This window comes from Nicotiana tomentosiformis, chromosome 3 (assembly GCF_000390325.3).
Source record: "Nicotiana tomentosiformis chromosome 3, ASM39032v3, whole genome shotgun sequence".
Classification (NCBI taxonomy): domain Eukaryota; kingdom Viridiplantae; phylum Streptophyta; class Magnoliopsida; order Solanales; family Solanaceae; genus Nicotiana; species Nicotiana tomentosiformis.
In genome coordinates, this window is record NC_090814.1 from 1357365 (window position 1) to 1376557 (window position 19193).

The following is a 19193-nucleotide window of genomic DNA, read 5'->3' on the forward strand; positions in this document are numbered from 1 at the left end:
TACACCTAAGTAGCATCTAATGTCTTGGCCTTTCTTACAACTCTTAAGCATATCTAGTTATCCACTCTCTCTTTAATCCCTATTTGTATATGTTGCACTACAAAGTTGCTATTTACATTTTTGCCCTAAATTTTTTCTAGTTTCTAGTCTTCCAAATCTGATAAACAACAGCTCAAAATAAATACTATTAAATTATTAGATATAGTATATATTTACATATAAATTTTTCATTTTATTAAATTACTTAATAGATATGCTTTAAAACACCCAAAATATGGCAAGTTTTTACCACTATTAGGACGACCAAAACTTCCGATCTTAATAAACTACCAAAAATGTATTTTAGTTGATTTATTTACTAAATTGCCATCACGTCGATTCTCTGCTCCGCCGTCGGCCGCCACCCACCTCTCCGTCATGTCAGTTCAGAGATTCTCCCTATCAAAGCTCCGTCGTTGCTCTCGTAACTTACCGAAAATCTCCTTTCTCCACACTGTCACTTCTTCAGACTCTCACACTAAATCCTCAAACCCTTCCAATTCCTATCACCGCCACAACCATGGCCACCGCCGGCACCTCCACTTTCTCAACTCGTTATTACCGTCGCAGCCGCTACTTGCTGGAACGCACTGTGTTTCCTTCTGCCGTTCGTTCTCCACTCGCGACTGGCGAGTTGGTGATATCGGTGACTCGGTGATGACTCAGTATGAGAAGACGGAGTTGTCATTGATCGGAGAAAATGTTAGTGGAAGTGTTGAGGATTCGATTCTCCCAGTGCGTGCCTTGATTTCGTTGCTGGATGGTTATCATGACCTCACTGGCTTCCCTTGGTAAAATTATTTTTGAGCACCTTTAGATTTGTTTATTTGAATTTCAGAAATTCTATGCTTTATAGTTCGAAAATTTGTAGTTTAAATATGCGTTGATCATTGATACAGTGAGGTGAAAAGAGCTATTATGTACAGTGTAAAATGCATATACAGAAGTTAAGCAAACAATGCAGAAAATGCTTTTATTTATACATTAAAGCGCTTATAGAAGAGAATTGTATCTATATATGGTGCAAAATGTGTCATGTTGCTGGAAGTTTGTCTATGATAAGGGACTGCATGATTTGGAAAGGAAAATATAAGGGCCTGCATTAGGCTTTCGGTGGTAGTTGAGATAGGTGCACGTCAAGAGTAAATTGTGGCACTAAACATTTCTTTTTGCTTGTGCTCTGCTTACAACCATTGAAGATGATTTAACGTGTAACTTGTTGTCATTAAGAGCCAGGATTAGGCTTTCGATACTAGTACAAGTAGTTGCATGCTGTTGTTCACTCGTAATAATGGATTCCAGTGGATGCCTCCTTATGTCATACTATCCTCTATCTAGCCAAATGCTTTAGTGTCTACTTTTGGGTGGGAGGAACTGGTTTGTTCAAAATTTAATCACTGGATACTTCGGGGACCATGCATATTTTCTTTGTGAATTTTATGCCTTAGGTTTTACCAGGTTTTTGCTGGAGGTATATGATGTTAGCAGTAATTCAATGTGAACTTTGTGCCTTAGGATTTACCAGGTTTGTACAAAAGGTTCTATGCTGTCGGCAGTTATTATCAAGTCTCTGTGTTTAAAAAATTGGCTTAAGCAGCTTAATCTTTACTTCACTGGTTTAGACCCACTCCATTTTGCTAGATGGCCCACAAGGCCTGCGTTGTTCCTCAACCAAGAAAGAGAGTTATTGACAAAATTCCGTCCAAAAGCACATGGAGCAGTTGATAATCTCTTAATTTTGTAGTTGTTTGTAATTTGTATCAAATGATAGTATATGGTCCTTGAATTTAAAATAATGGTGTATGTACTTGGTTTGCAGGTGGATCATAATAGCTTCTTCAACAGTGGCTATGAGGCTGACATTGTTCCCGTTTGTAATATTGCAACTCCACAAGTTGAAGAGGATTGGAGAGTTATTTCCTAAATGTGAGGCTTGGTTCTCAATACCGTTCGTTTTCCTTTAGCTGATGCTAACTTTGGAACTCAAAAAGTAGGGTGGAGTGAATGAATAGGTGGACTTTTCCTTTTGATTGGAATTTCGGATAAAAAAATATTTCATTATTTCAACTTCAACTTGAAATATAATTTATAAATCAATGTTTGCTTTACCATTTGATCCATTATTTCAGCTTCAACTTGAAATGGAGAATTTGAAGTTGAAAAACTGGTTTGAGGAGTATTTTAAGTGAAATAATGGTTTTTAATCACAAAACTTTAATTTTTTTCCAAGTGAAATTTAAGTCAGACACAACTTCAACTTCCAAATACTCTTTTTCAACTTCAACTTCAAATACACTCTTTTTTTTCAACTTCAACCAAATTTTGTCCAGATGCCTACTAGTATTAAAATCTTCAAAGAAGATGCTCATAGATTTGGATTAACTTGGTAAGATGCTGAGTGATTTTGCCGCTAGAAGATGACAAGTTAATTTGCAAAATTAACTTGGTAAGATGCTCAGTGATTTTGCCTCTAGAAGATGACAAATAAGATTTTTTTTTTGACAATTCAGTTCCTTATCATTTCTGCTCGAGATTCACAAAACAATAGAAATCTTAAATTTAATGTGTTCTATAGTTCTACTTCTTTCCTTCCAAGTGCTTCGGTATCTATTCACCCTAGAATAGGGTCGTATCCCTGCATTTTGTCATTTCATGTTTCTTGAGGTGCACTTGTTCAAAAAGAAAGTTATGTAGGGTCCCCAAGGGGATGGCCTGATGGTTGAAGCATGGGATTAATTACCCGGACATTTTAGGTTCCAACACCAGCTATATCACTTGGTTTGAGCCCATCTGCTTCAGCCTTGATGGATGTATCTTGGGAAACCTATGCTTATGGACTGGACAAGTTGCCCTGTAGATTAGTTGAGGTGCTCTCAAGCTAGCCCGTGCACTGCTAATTTTAAAAAGAAAAAACAGAACAAGCATGATAACTTTGATGTTGCTGCTATTTTCTTTGTTGCCTCAAGAATCCATCTCATAATGACATGTCCAGCCTCCACAAAACAGATGAAAAAGAAAGAGTTAAAGAGGCTAACCTAGTGAGTTGTTTGAGAAAATGGACATAGTATTTACCTCTTAATAGAGATGAATGCCCGACAGAAGCTATTATTTTTCAACTGATCTTTCTTATGTATTTTTAAGTGCCTCCTCCATTCCCTCCGCCTATGTCAGGAAGGAGTTTAAGAGACCAACTTAAAATCTTTTTCAAGAAGAAACGAGAAGCAGGATGTCCTTCATTTGTTTGGTACTTCGCCTTTCTGGCAGTTCAGGTGATAATCCTTTCTATTTTATTATATCAAGTTAATTTGCTTTAGAAGACCTTTTATAAAATTCTGGATAACTATTTTTGATTGTACATTAAAATACAGTGAGGAAATTGTGACCTTTATTTGGGAGCCTAGTGTGCAGCAAAACCAAAACTTACGACAATTCAGTACTATCTGAGTGAATCCGAGATTGACTATTCCGATTTGTGATGCGATATTCTAATCATTATACTTTATGTGATTTATAGGAGTTTTGTCTTTAAATCCAAATTAATTTTAGTGATTCCATAGATATTTCTAGTAGTCTTACTATGTTAGGCCTTCAAGCTCTTCCCAACATAAGATGCTCTTATTTGTTTATCAAGTTAAAGTATTTTACTTATGATCTATAAGACCTTTCCCTAGAGAAATGTCTTTTAGGTTAGGTAGCGAATTATGACCTTGTTCTTGCTCTGCAAAATGAAACGATCTGCATATTAGGTGGTAGTGAGCCAATAAAACAAAAATTGACTGGAATCTTGAATCGTGGTTATTTCATTTGAGTGGTTGATATATGTAAACAAAAAAAAATAAGAATAGCTGTATTTGGGATTGTGAAGATATTGTTCTTTAGTTAGTCTTCTGAAAAGGGTCTTTTTTATAGGATTAACTTCTAGAATGACTTCATTTGATTTATAGTGTTGTTAAGTGGACATTATGTTTGTGTTAGTGTTTGTACAACCTTATTCCCCTCTTGGTTCCTAAAAGCGCTTGAGTCTTTTGGTCTTTTCAGAAGTTTGTATGAATTTTTAAATATTAGATTAATGTAGGTCTAAATGGAACCACATGGTTGTGAAAATTCATAAAGTTGATCCTGACTAGCTTGAGATTGAGACATAGACTAGTAATTGTTGCTATGTAGGTGCTATTACAGGCTGTTGGGTACCCCTGGTTATAGAAGTTGGTGAAAAAGGATCTAAGGGAGTGGAATGAGAACATTTATGGTGATTTAGAGAAGGTAAGAAAAAGAAACAGCTGTCAAGTGTCAAGAAAATTTACAAAGGCTGGAAGCAGGCTGGAAGAAAAGTTATGGTATCAGGTGAGGACTTCAGGAAATTGCAAAAGCTGAGGGAGATATCCTGGAGACGAAAGTACCAGTGTTTATGGCTTCAGCAAGGAGGCAAGAATACAGTTTTTTTCTTTTTTCTTTTTACAAAATGACAAATACTTACGGGAGATATAATTGTATGGAAAAGTTGAAGGTTGATGACACTATGGTATGGGATCCAGCAGAAGTTAACAACATGATAGTTGGATAGCATACAGCTCGCTTCAGGAAGAGGAAACTTGGAGAACTTTTGGGGGTATCATGCCCACCATTACAACAAGTGAAAGAGAGTGGCTGCAAAGACCATTCATAGTGGAAGAGATTGAAGAAGCACTGAAACATAATATGGAAACTAACCTCGGGACCTGATGATTATACAATGGAAACATAAATGTTTTCCAGTGATAAAAAATGGGATAATGGATACTGTAAATTATTTCTACCAATATGAAGTCTTTCAAAAACGCCTCTATGCAACACACATTGCTCTTGTTCCGAAAAGGAATTATGCAGAAGAATTCAACGACTACAAACGAATTAGTTTGGTGGGAGGAAAATATAATATTATTGCAAAAACATTAATAGTAAGGTTGAAAAAGGTGATTGGGAAATTGATATCTGGTCTTTGGAATGCTTATATTCTTTGGCCTTTTGGTTTAAGATGACAGATGCATATGATGTCAACTCTTTACTTGAATTCCTTTTTGGAAAAATAAAAAAACTCTCTACTTGAATTCCTCAATTCGCTAGATGTTTGAAACAGAGAAGGCTGAGTTTTTTATTTGTGTATAGCTGAACCTACTTGGTGCTATTCCTATGGAATAAAGATACTTTTACTTATCAAAAGTAATTGCTGTTGTTACTGCTTGAGGACATTTAGTTCTCAGTCTTCGACACAGTCCAATAAGTTAATATTCTTGAAATCATGGTCTGCAGATTCTTTTTTTTTTTTTAAATTATATTTTTAGAGTGAGGTTTGTAGGATTCATTATTTGCTTATTTAGTATGAGTAGGAGTTAAGACTACAAGAAGTTATATTTCGTTTTCCTGGCCTGTTACCTTCAATCTGGATTCCGGTTTGCTTTATTTTTAGTTTTTGATGAAGAATTCACCCGAAAAAAGTAGATGCACCAATGAAGATTTATCTTCACATGAAGGGTATGAAGAATGATAGAATGACATTTGTCTGGTTGAAGCCATTGAAATCTATGCATGAAATTTGGTTGTTTTTGATGAAAGTAAGATGTGGTTGGATAATCTTGTCATCTCGATTGTATTCTTATTCATTTCTAGGTGCCCTGCTTCCTTCTTTGGATTACAACTATTAGAAGAATGTCACTGGATCATCACGAAGGCTTTGATTGTGTAAGGGCACTCTTGTTTTATGCAATTCCTGTGTAGGTTATTGCTCTTTTGGTATTATGATTCTTTCTTGTACTTGTTTAATTGTTTAGTCTGTTTTTTGATTATCATTCTATTACAAGGCTCATTAATACACATAGTACATAAGCTCAAGATGTTAGAATTTTTGTTGTTTCTCCATCTCAAAAACGATTAAAAACGAATCGTTTTTGCTTCTGCAGATAATATGCAATCCAACAACATAGCATTTATACTAACATAGTAACTCTAAAAAAAAGCGAGGCACATAATATATGTAACAGTCTTTCGTAATAAGTATACAAACATAAATGTTATCCCTTAAATCTAGGTGTATGCAACATGAATTCTACTACTGTGCTTATTGAAATGGACGGATGCTCGTTTTACCTTAATAATTGCTTCCTCCCATCTCCTCCTCCAAACAAGATGGGATTTACACACATCCAATGAGGTTTTCTGTTCTTTTAGTGGTATCCCAAATGGTTTTCAATATTTTGAAAGCCTCTTTTTTTTTTTCCTTTTTTTTTTTGTATTTTAACATGAAACATATTTTTATCATTTGGACAACCCTCTTTGTCCCCTATGGACATTCAATTAACCAACTATACCCTAATTCTCTATTAGATGGCTATGAGTTCTCATATTTATTCCAATTTATTCAGATAATTCAATATCCCGAGTATTCCTCATAACTAGATTATTATTTATTATTATGTTGGTTTTCAACCAACCACAACCATCCTCTTTTATCTAGATTTGAGATCCGCTATGCTTCACAATGGGAATCTTTTAAAATTACTTGAGATAGCTTTTTCCAGTGAAGTTAAACTATATTTGATGTAAGGTGGGAAAACCTCATACAAGCTCTATATTGAAGACGCAGAATCTTGCACAAAAACATGATTTCTGCAAAGAGCATCCAGTATATGACTATCATTTATGCTCTAGAAGTGCTCTTACAACAAAAATGTTCCACTAATCTGGACTAAGGGATCATCAGTTCCACATAAGCGCCAAAGGGATTATGTTCCATGCTTTCCTTCACCACCTCTGACAACTCCTTGCATTACCCATTTAACTCCAAACATATTCAACACAAATCGCTCTAGTTTATTTGTAATAGGGCAATGAAGTTGCAACTGGTTAACATTTTGCCCCATCTTTGTGCAAATATTGTACGCGTCAATGTGGATTGTCTTTTCACTCAAGTTTTCTACGATCAGGATACCTCCCCATGCTACGGTCAAAATAAAGAAAAGAACAGAAAAAATCCTTGTTCTCCCCTTTTAGTAGCCTGGTACAAAAAGTTCAGTGTGAACATGTTATCGCACTATCCTTCCCATCTCTCTCTGTAGGACATTTTGGTTGCTTGAATCTAACAAACTATTGGGCATCTGATCTTTTGCGGATATCCCTTGAATCTCCGGACCCATAAAATTTCTTTTCTTTTCTCTTCGTGTATCTGGGAAATTACATGCTGTTTGTTGCTAGATATACTAAAAGTATTCGTCAAAGCTTCACATAAAGGGGATTCCACAAACATTCCTACTTCTAGAAACTGATTCTATTATCATTGCATGCTTTATGTTACGCGGCGCCTTCCTGAGATTCCTTGGAAGGGCGACGTAAGGCTAAGCGACCGATGTCCGTGTAGTTACTATCAGCCAACTAGGGTCCCCTCCGTACGCTAGACGAGATTGTTAGTGCCGTACGTGAAAACCAATGTCAAGAGCAATTGAGAGAACAAAAAAGAGAATTGAGAATGAAAGAAAGCTTGATTGCATTAATGAAAGCTATTATAGAAAAGCAACACGGTGTTGAGGGGGAGAGACACCAGTACCGAGAATTGTTTGCTTGCTAGAAAGTTTGATTGCTTGATCCCCCTAATAGTACTTAAAACAAGTACCGCTTTGGGATTTTCACCATCACTTTGTCTCCTACTTGATATTCAACAAAGCGAAGGGAGTAGCGGTTGCTGTCCGGTAACAATTTCAAAAGCGATTTTGTTTGCACTAGGGCTCTTTTGTGAATTGAAACACAGTTGAGCAGCATCCAGAAGCTTCACCCAATTCGTCTGCGTTCCGGTAACAAAATGGCGGAGATATTCCTCCAGCATGCCATTGAACTGCTCCGTCTGGCTATTAGATTTCGGATGAAAACTTGAACTATGGCTCAATTTGGACTCTAGGCACTTAAACAGCTTAGTCCAAAAGTTGCTAGTGAAGCGAGAGTCGCGATCACTAACGATGTCTTTAGGCAGACCCCAATATTTGACAACATGAGAGAAGAAGAGTTGAGCTGTATCTTCTGCTGATATATATTGTGGGGCAACTATAAATGTAGCATACTTGGAAAACCGATCTATCACAACCAAGATAGTTATAAGATCTCCGACCTTGGGCAATCCAGTGATGATCCAGTGAAACGCTTTCCCAAGGTCTCTTTGGAATACGCAATGGCTCCAAAAGTCCCGCTTGTGTCAAGCGATCTGACTTGTCTTTCTGGCATACTAGATAAGTCTTCACATACTGAGCAACATCATCAGCCATTTAAGGCCAATAATAAGCACGGCGTAACAACGCCATGGTGCGTTCTTCACCTGGATGGCCGGCCCACAGAGTATCATAGCATTCCATGAGAAGAGTCCTTCGCAAATCTCCTCCTTTAGGAACATAAAGTCAGTTCCCTTTCACCTTAAGGAACCCATCTTCCATGTAGAACTGGCGAGTCTTGCCCTATCCTACCAAATCGACCAAATACAATGCATCAGGATCCTTTGGGACTAGATCTTATATCTGGTCTCTTATAGTGGTGGCCACTTCGCTCCCCCTTAGGATGGCGAGTAGGCACACCGATGCTAAGTCAGCCCTTCGACTGAGCGCATCAACAACTAGGTTGGTCTTCCCACTTCGGTACTCCAGGTTGAAGTGAAATTCCGCTAGGAGTTCCTGCCACCTGGCCTGTCAGCCATTCAACTTTGGTTGGGTCATGAAATGGCTAACTGCCGAGTTGTCTATCTTGACCACGAATGGGGTTCCCAACAGATAGTGCCTCCAAAGGCGTAAGCAATGGACGACAACCAATAATTCTTTTTCGCGGTCGGCATAGCACCGTTCTGCATCCTTCAACTTCCGGCTCTCGTACGCCACTGGGTGCCCCTTTTGTAGCAAGACTCCGCCTAGAGCATAGTCAGAGGCATCCGTTTGTACTTCGAATGGCTTGGCCAAATCTCGTACGCCACTGGGTGCCCCTCTTGTGAAGGCCTCCGCTCGCTTGGGACCCCAATCCCAATGCGTGATTTTCTTTAGGAGTTCTGTCAACGGCAATGCAATGAGAGAGTAATTCTTCACAAAACTCTGATAAAAGTTGCATAGGCCAAGGAACGCCTTCAAGGCGAGGATATCCTTAGGCGGCAGCCAATCTGTGACAACCTGAATCTTCTGTTGGTCCATCTTTATTCGCCCTTCCTCGATGACATGTCTGAGTAAGTCAATCTGCTTTTGGGCGAATGCGCACTTGGATAGCTTCACATATAATTCATGCTCTTACAGTCGAGCTAGGACCTTCCGCAGGTGCTCCATTTGTTCCTCTAGTATTTTGCTATATATCACAATGTCGTCCAAGTAGACCACTACGAACTCGTCAATGTACTCTCGGAAGACTTGGTTCATCAATGTGCAAAATGTGGCTGCAGCATTAGTCAAGCTGGATGGCATGACCAGGAAGTCGTACGACCCATATCTTGTCACACAGGTCGTCTTGTGTTTATCTCCCTCAACGATTTGGACTTGCCAGTAGCCTGTCTTCAGGTCTATTTTGGTGAACACTGTAGCACCACCCAATCTATCGAACAAGTCTGCCATTAGCAGGATAGGGTACTTGTTCCTCACGGTGATTTTATTTAGGGCCCGATAATCCACACAGAGTCGTAGGGTGCCATCATGGTTTCTTTTGGAATAGCCTAGGGGACCCATAAAGGGGACTTGGAGGGCACAATGATCCCCATGTCTAGCATTTTCGTCAACTGTCTCCAAAGCTCGATGAGTTTGGGTTGTGACATTCTGTAAGGCGCCCGGGCAGGTGGCTTCGCACCCGACACCAACTCAATCTCATGGTCCACAGTGCGCCTAGGCGGGAGTCGCCTTGGCATGTCTTGTGGCATGACCTCTTCAAACTCCTTTAACAGCTCTTTCACGGTGTAGGAATAAGACCCGAAGAGCGTTCTATATCTTCAATACAGAGGGTAGCCAGGAACGTAGGTTCATGTCTTTTGACTCCCTTCTTCAATTGCAGGGCCGAGATGTTCTCAGCGGCCATCTTTATGGTTGTGTATGGGATGATGTAGGGATTGGCCCTGTTTGCTCCCATCATGAGTAGCATATCGGCATAAGGAACAGGAATGGTGTTGGTTTGCCGCATGAATTCCAACCCAATTATCAGCTCGAAGTCATCTATGATCACCACGTGCAAGTTGAATTTTCCTTCATAAGGACCAAGCTTCACTAGCACTCCTTTGGCTATTCCACCCACTGGCTGGGGCGGTGAGTTGATAGCCTTGACTCGACCTCTGCCCTTTCCCACAACTAGACTAAGACGCTCTACTTGAGTTGAGGCTAAGTAGTTGTGAGTAGCACCCATGTCTATCATCGCCCGAATGGGCATGCCATTAATTTTCATCTCGACGAACATCAAGGTCTTCTCTTGGTTAAGAGGAGGCCCCTCATCCGCCTTCTTTTTTCCTTTCTTGGTGGTAGGGCAGAGGTCCTTCTTCTTACGGATACCAGCACTGGTTCTCGCTAAGGCCTCAGAAATAGAACAAACAAGTGCATTGAAGGCACCTATTGGTTCTGTCTGGTCAACATCATCTGTGTCGTCATCCGTCCCATCATCAAAAGTTTGATGGGCGTTCGTCTGTGCATGTGGGCATTCATTGTTCCAATGTGGCCCGCCACAATGACGACATCCTGAAGGGGGCTTCTTCCACCGATCGTTGTTGTTAGATGCAACACTATTGCTGCCTGAGGAGGGAGCCTTAGATTTGGTTGCACTCCGATCTCCTCCACTTCTGCTAGGGCCACCATTGCTAGGCTGACCCCCTTTGTATCCCCCTGTGACATGCGGCTAGGCCTATCCTTCTGAGCTTTCACTTGATAGTCCCCAAGGTATTCCGCTGCTTGGATCACCTTGGGTATAGTGTCTACTCTTTGTCTTTGCAGCTCCATATGGGCGGTTTCAAACCTTTCGGAATGTGAAGAGTTTGTCTTTGTCCCCCATATCCCGTATGTTCAGCATGAGCGCAGAGAATTCCCGCACTGACTTGGTCTGGCTGAGCTCCCGTAGCTTTCTCCGTGCATTGTACTCAACATTTTCGGGGAAGAACTATAGGCGTATGGCTGCCTTCAGTTCTGCCCATGTCTCGAGGGTATCTTCACCTGCCCTGATGGCTTCGTATTTCACTCGCCACCAGAGTTTAGCATCACCCTGAAGATACATGGCAACAGTTGCTACCTTTTATGCTTCTTCTAACTCCCCTATGACATCGAAGTACTGTTCGATGTCGAAGATGAAGTTCTCCACTTTGGCATTCTGAGCCCCATTGTATGGTTTTGGCTCAGGAATCTTCAGCTTTTGTGGCACATGGGCAAGGTTCACAGCACCCCCGATCTGGTTTCCGCATCCTCGAAGTAGGCCTTGTAGTGCAGCATTGACAACATTGAGCTGGCCTGTCAAGTTGTCTATGGTTTGCTGCATGGCAGTCAACCTGTCTGCCTCTTGTGCCCTATAGGCTAAATCCTCGATACGCTCCTGTTGGAGGTTCTCGAGTTTGCCAAAAATTTCGGCTGCCTCTGTGGCTGGCGTTTGCCGGTCTCCTTCAGAGTCGCGACTGATGTTCGCAATGTCACCTTCGGCCTGTCGCATCCTGCGATCCAGGTCGTCCAACCTTTGCAATAGGCTGGTTCTTCGATCAGGCACTGTATTCACGATGGGTCGTAATACGTCAACCGTCTCTTCAAGGGCCGCAATGCGGTCCCCATGATTCACCATGGTCAGAAATGGTGGTAATGGCAATGTGTTCCCTCGTCTGATTTCGAGCCTAGGCTCTGATACCAACTGTTACGCGACACCTTCCTGAGGTTCCTTGGAAGGGCGACGTAAGGCTAAGCAACCGATGTCCGTGTAGTTACTATCCGCCAACTGGGGTCCCCTCCGTACTCTAGGCGAGATTGTCAGTGCCGTACGGGAAAACCAATGTCAAGAGCAATTGAGAGAATTCAGAATGAAAGAAAACTTGATTACATTAATGAAAGCTATTACAGAAAAGCAAAACGGTGTCGAGGGGGAGACATAGAGAATTGTTTGCTTGCTAGAAAGTTTGATTGCTTGATCCCCTAATAGTACTTAAAAAAATAAACCAAAGTTACAGGACTTGACATAACTAAGCTCGAGAGACATAATGGAATACATGAAGTAAAACTACTCTATATTTACAAAAGAAATGACTTAGATTCCTACAAAGCAGAAGCAGGTCCGTTGGCAGCAACCTTGTCTTTAGCATCAGAGTCTGCGCGCGTGGCGCTGTGGGCATCTGCCAGCAGCTGGGCGCTGATTAGGGCTATCGGTGGGGCGACATAGGCACATGCGCGCTTGTCACTTGGCGCGGCCAAGACCACGAGGCCGTCCATGGCGCTAGGCGTTGGGAGGCTTGCCAGGACGCCATGGGGCGCGTCCAAGGAGTCATGGGGCATGGCCGGAAAGCCGCCCATGACATTTAGCATGACATTCATGTAAAACTCCTTCCACCTTTTCATAATACTTATTGACAATGTTACTCCATATGGCACTGGTTTCTGGGTTGCCCGTCACGCCTTCTGCATGACATATTTATCAAACTGACCATCTTCCACAAAGCTTGGTCCTCTCGACCAAACCTCCAATCTTGCATTCCCGAATCTTCCAGCCTTAGAGATATAATTGTTTCAAATTGTGTGATACTTTTCATCTCTCTGCGCACATCTAATACAATATTGTTCAGCAGCTTTTAAACTTTTGTGCCATAATCACAGGAGTGGACATTAAGGATATGTAACAAGTCAGAATATTGGATAAGGGACTACTGGTTTGTGTCTGTTTTCCTTCATTTGATTGGTATTTTTTTTGATACCTACTAGCTTCTTTTCAAATCTCTCACATTGGTTTCATACTGTACAATCCTTGTGAGATGCATCCAACTATAGTCCCAGATAAACCATGGAAGGAAACAACCTTACAATTTAAGACCTGGCCGACTAATCAATGTTTTCACATTTTTTCAGATTATTATGCTCGACACTGCTTGAAACCTCATAATAGTGAACACTTGAGGTTTCTGATTCTTCTCGCAGGTATATACACTGCGTATCACCTGTGAGTAGAGCTGATCCTCCTCGATCTTACATAATACAAGCGCATCATCCACAAATAGAAATTAAAAGCCTGTAAGCTTTCTTGAGTTCTTGTGCTAGTTGTGAAGCCATTCAAATTACCTTCCATTGCAATTCTATCCATCTTTTGGTAAGCACCTCTTTGACAAGTATAAACAACGTAAGGGACAAGGGGTCCCCTTATTGTAAACACCTTCGGCTTCTGAAGAAGCTGGTAGGATTTCCATTGACAAGAATTGAGAATTTGATGAGAGACATGTAAAATTATATTCATTGTCTTCTCCTTTTAGTGAATCCTATCCGTAATTACGAAATTCGGAAAGTCCCCGTTGATGTGGTCATGTTTTTCCAAATCCAATTTTGTAAGCAATCCTGCCTTTTCCATATGGAGACTAGTAACTCGTCTGCCTTTCCAAATCTAATATTTGTCTTCTTTCAATGATATGCCTTGGGAGATTGATATCGTGACATCTAAACCTTCTTCTGTCTAAAGGAAAGCTCATTTGCAAAGTTTTTTTTTTTGTTGGTGTGTGTGAGAAGGCACGGGAGAAAATATGTTATTGATATTGGATGATAAATACATACAAGAGGTCCCTATTTATAGCTATACACTACAAGGAGATATTACTCCTCTTCCAAGGTGGGACAAGACTACACTATACATATCTGTAAACTAATAGGGTGGATCAAGAGCGTATTTGCAAAAAATGTTTTAGAGGTCTCCCACTTGAAATCCAAATTATCTTGAGAAGCTTCAATTTCTAGGTGAGATAGAAAGACAGCGCTTTAGACCAGTGTTTTGGATAGCGTGCGGCGACAAATAGCGACGATGGCCAGCTTCACTGAGGCGAGAGGTGCGTATCGAAGCGCTCGCCTTTTTGATGTGAAGCGACAACTTATACAAAAATATAAAATATTATATATATATATATATAGAAAGACAGAGCGCTTTAGACCAGTGTTTTGGATAGCGTGCGGTGACAAATAGCGACGATGGCCAGCTTCACTGAGGCGAGAGGCGCGTAGCCAAGCGCTCACCTTTTTGATGTGAAGCGACAATTTATACAAAAACATAAAATATTATATATATATATATAACTAAAAACTCAATAGATACTAGATAGTCATATTAGATTAATAAACTAAAGTCTAAAAGTCTAAAACAAGCAACATCTATTCTTCTTCAAGATTTTCAAATTCTTGAACTTCATGAATGTTAGCATTATATTGGCTATCATCTTCTTCATCCTCGGAGTCTTCATCAATTAGGGACCGGCTTGAACTTGCTACTCCTTTTCCCTTGTAATTTGAACTTGAAGAACTTCCTCTAAGACCATAGATATTCTCCTCAACTCCAGCCGCCATAGAAACAGTACCCCAATCAAGATCATCTCCTACATACACTTGTTCATCTTCATGATTTTGGGGGGCTCCAGTTAACCATTCATTTGCCTCGTCAATGTTATCCAACAAAATGGGATCAATGGTATCGCGAGCTTCATAACGTCGCCTCAATGTTCTATTGTATTTAATATACACTAGATCATTGAGACGCGATAGCTCAAGCCTATTCCCTTTCTTGGAGTGAATCTGCGCATAAATTGTTTAGATTAATTAATAGATTCTAATAATAACACAATATAGAATATATTAATATAATAAATCTGCTTCTTACATGCTCAAATACGCTCCAATTTCTCTCGCATCCAGATGCACTACAAGTTAGGCTTAGTACTTTGATGGCAAACTTTTGCAAGTTTGGAGTTTGATGTCCAAATTGCATCCACCATTCAACTATAGAAAAATATTTTAAAAGGTAATAAGTATAAATCAAATAAATTAAATTAAAGTTATAAGGATATCTATATTAAAGTTAGTTACCTGGCGACCTTATGTCTCTGGCTCTAATGGCTGCCTGTAAACCAAATAGGCCCTCTGCTTTTGAGTACCTACCAAACTTTTCCCCTATTTGATCTACCGTCGCTGAATTGGGGATCAACTTCTCAAGACATTCATGGTATCCAATCCACACCTCTGAATCCAAAGTTTCATCTCTAGTGTTCTTGTAAAATAATTCCGGGTTCAGAAGATGGCCTGCTGCATGCAAAGGTCGATGGAGTTGATTCGACCACCTGCTATCAATAATCTCAAAAACTTTCTCATATTTCCTAACATCTCCCTCAAATGACGCTGCAATAGTCTCTTTGGCTCTATCCATAGCTTCATAAAGATAGCCCATTGGTGGTTTTCTCTCCCCATCTACCATACGAAGCACCCTAATCAAAGGACCACCAACTTTAAGAGCCCGAACGACGTCATTCCAGAATAATGGAGAAATAAGAACTTTGGCAGTTTCTTTCCCCGCAACTTCCTTTGCATATCTATTATCTTTCTATTCATTTGAAAGAACTAGCTTTCTTAAGTTTTTCTTTTGCAAGTAAAAACTATGCAAAGTTAAGAAAGCCGTTGCAAATCTAGTCTTGGCCGGTCTCACCAAATTTCTTTCATTTGTGAAACTCCTCATCAAATTCAACAACAACGGCCTTTGAATGATGTAAGAATATACCTTGACGGCTTTAGTGAAAACTGTAAAAGTAACATTAACAATTTTGTAGTTAATACTTAATACTTTAGGATAAGACATAATAAGTATAAATAAAGTTAAAGCTTTAAAGATAACTATATTAAAGTTACCTGAAGCATATGGGTTTTCCTTGAATATGTCACCAAACATTAAGTTGATACAATGGGCAACACATGGAGTCTAATAAATGTGTGGATACATAACTTCCATCATCTTACCCGCACTAACATTCTCACTAGCATTATCGGTAACAATTTGTACAACATTTTCCTTTCCAATTTTATCAATAGTCTTTCTAAACAGGCTGTACATTTTGCTTCCATCCGTAGAGGAGTTGCTAGCATCGTAAGATTCAAGAAAAACACTTCCTATTGGAGAGTTTACCAACACATTTATGATCATTTTTCCATTCCGTGCTGTCCATTTATCCATCATAATGGAGCATCCAAACTTGTTCCATTCCACTTTATGCTCCTCAATAATTTGGTCTATCTTTTTCACCTTTTTTTTAAGATGTGTTACTCTAACTTCATGATAGCTAGGAGGCTTCATTCCTGGGCCATATTGTCCTACGACCTCAATGAATTTATCAAAAGTTTTGTAGTTAACACAGTTGAAAGGAAGCCCTGCATCATACATCCATGCTACAAAGGCACTTACAGCGCGATCCCTCAAAATCTTCTTGGCTTCTTAACCTGAAGCAGAATCACCTTTTCCCTTTTCTTGTTGTTTTGCCGAGAAATAAAGGTTGAGAGGACCTTTTGTCACCGTACGTGCCGTCGTGGATGGCCCACTAGAACTATTTGAAGATATCTTATGAGTTTTGGGGGGCGGAGGTCCCATTTCACCATCTTCATCTATTTCATCATTTTCATCAATTAGATTCACCGATGCTTCATAATTCATTTGAGTTCTTGTCACATTTTTCTTATCAACAAACGCTTTTACTTCCTCCCTAACCTTGGGCGGACAAAGAGGACATTGTACTACATTTTTAAATCCACCTATCAAATGTTGCTTGTGACGAGTTATTCTACCATGATATGTTTTTTCACAACACACACATTTAATTGCGGATCTTGATGAGCCTTGTATAGCATAATTCCAAGCTATATCATTTCGTTTATTGCTATCGGATGACGCCATTTCAACGCTGTTTTATAGAAAAAAAATTATCAAGTCAATATGCAATTAATTCTACTCTATAAGACTATAAGTCAATAATTGAAAAAAAAACAGGGCAAACAAAACAGAATGAGCTACTGCCTCTGCAGTCTGCTCTGCCTCTGCCTCTGTTATTTTTGCTCGAAACAGAGCCTCTGTTATTTTGCCAAAACAGAGCCAAAAAAAAATTAAAAGAAGAAGAAAGAGGAAGGGAAGAGCCTCTGTATTTTGCTCGAAAAATAGAGCACAAAAACAGACCTCTGTTTCTGTTCTTCTCGACAAAAAACAGAGGAAAAAAATAGAAAGAAGAAGAGAAGAACAAGGAGAAGGAAGAAAGAAAAAGAAGAAAGAAGAAAGAAAGGAAACTCAGAGAAGCATACCTGGTCTTTCAATGGCAGAAACTTGATGAAGAAGATGATGGCACTTGGCAGAAACCTCAAGCTTTCAGATGAAGAAGACGATGGCACAGTAATTGCGAGCCCTAATCGCGAGTTCGCGACCTTTTTTCAGATGAAGCTCTGTTGTTTTGTTCGAAGTTGAAGAAGCTCTGTTGTCAAGCCCTAATCGCGACCCTTTTGTTAAGTCTTTGCCTTTTTTTTTTTTTTTTTTAAAAAAAGCGACGCTACAGTCGCTTCTCGCTACATAGGCAGAGGCGAGCGCTATTTTGTAATGCAACACATCAGAGGGAAAGTAGCGACACTGCCTCGCCTCGCCTCACGCTATTAGCGCTGAGGCGAGCGCTATTTATAACACTGCTTTAGACCTAATAATTCCTACACCAAGTCCTCATTATCCCCAAGTTGTGTGCTTTCAACCGCATATTTCAAATTTGAAAGGCGTCAGACACTTTAGTATTCCATTAAAATTGCGTGTAATGTAATCTAGTATTGTGATTAAATGAAAGGTCGCTTGAGATGGTTTGGTCATGTTTTACGTCGTCCTAGAGATACACCAGTCCGTTGTTGTGAAACTGTGGTGAATGAAGGTGTTAAAAAGGAACGAGGTAGGCCTAAAATCACATGGATAGAAGTTATCTCGAAAGCCTTGGAATCAATGCAAACTTAGCTAAGATAGGGCACAATGGAGGAAAAAGATCCATATAGGTGATACTTATTATTTAGGAATAAGCTTTAAATATGACTATCTTTTAATTATTATTACTATTATTTATATATATATATTTAACTTATTTCATTACCACTCTTATTTTATTTTGGCATGATGATGATATGAGTTGAGCTTGAAAAAAGAAGTGAGGATTCATATCGTCGACCCCAATTTTGTTTGGGACTGAGGCATAGTGCTTGTTGTTGTTGGTGGTTTTATGCTAGTTGAAAAAGTGGAACTTGGATTAACCCTGTCGAGATAAGAAATCTCAAGTGTTGATTGGTCTCGACTCCTCAGCTTTGGACCTTGTAAACTTATTACCTGTCTGAGGGAAGTCAGCTAATTGGTGATAGTTTATAAAATTTAAGATTTCCCTAGAATATGTCTCACATTCCACTCTCTCCTCAGACAACCTTATTTTATTGAAATCCCTCCTATAACCCTTGTTACCTCATATCTTGAGACTAACCTAATTTTGTCAAAACTCTCTAAATTGGACTCTTCTCCTCCGAGACCATGAACTCCCACAAAACTCCACTCAGTTATCCCTTTGATTTTCTCCATATTCCTCTAGAAGAACCATTTTGCTTCTTGTCCACCTCCTAACCACTGCCTTCATTTTTTCTTCTGTGAATAGTAGATTATAGAGCATGTTGGATTTTTTATGAAGGACTTAATAGCATAACTATATAGTTTACTTTTTGTTACAAAATTATTTCTGGTTAGTAGTCTAATTCTTGCATTTATATACTATGTAAAGTTTCGGAATTCTTTTAGGTTTTTTTCCACTCGATGATACTGATTTCCATTTCATTTCATTGTAGGGGGGCATTCTTTGGTTCCAGAACTTGACTGAGTTCCCTAGTGGTGTTTTAGGGCCAGTCATTCCTTTACTGATTGCTGGCTTGCATTATGTCAATGTTCAGGTATCTTGCTTTATCAACTTGAGAGTTACAGCTCATCTGTTTTGTTGTTTTCTTTCTTTGTGTTACCGGAGTTTCATCATGGGATTAAGAGACCTGTACGTTGTTCTTGTCCTTGGTACTAGATACACTTTCACATATAATTTCTTTTCTGTTTGGCGGGTTGGCTGCCATCCAATATAATCATGCTTAGGCATTTGATCATCAACATGAACCATC

At 39.6% G+C, this 19193-nt stretch overlaps 1 protein-coding gene across 7 annotated transcripts in view; it reads left to right on the forward strand.

Annotated features, from left to right (window-relative positions):
* The first annotated feature begins 280 nt into the window (after positions 1-280).
* LOC104094133 (ALBINO3-like protein 2, chloroplastic) overlaps positions 281-19193 on the forward strand; it is a 55890-nt gene continuing 36977 nt past the window's right edge. Inside the window, exons 1-6 of one of the 7 annotated variants that reach the window (XM_070196646.1) lie at positions 282-830; positions 1859-1965; positions 3211-3308; positions 4207-4464; positions 5686-5757; positions 18876-18977. In XM_070196646.1, the coding sequence (XP_070052747.1) occupies positions 5725-5757; positions 18876-18977 (135 nt within the window). In that variant the 5' untranslated portion in view covers positions 282-830; positions 1859-1965; positions 3211-3308; positions 4207-4464; positions 5686-5724. Of the gene's footprint in view, positions 831-1858; positions 1966-3176; positions 3309-4206; positions 4465-5685; positions 5758-18875; positions 18978-19193 lie in introns of those variants that run through there. The other 6 variants (XM_070196647.1, XM_009600001.4, XM_070196645.1 and 3 more) reach the window with 6 other exon arrangements.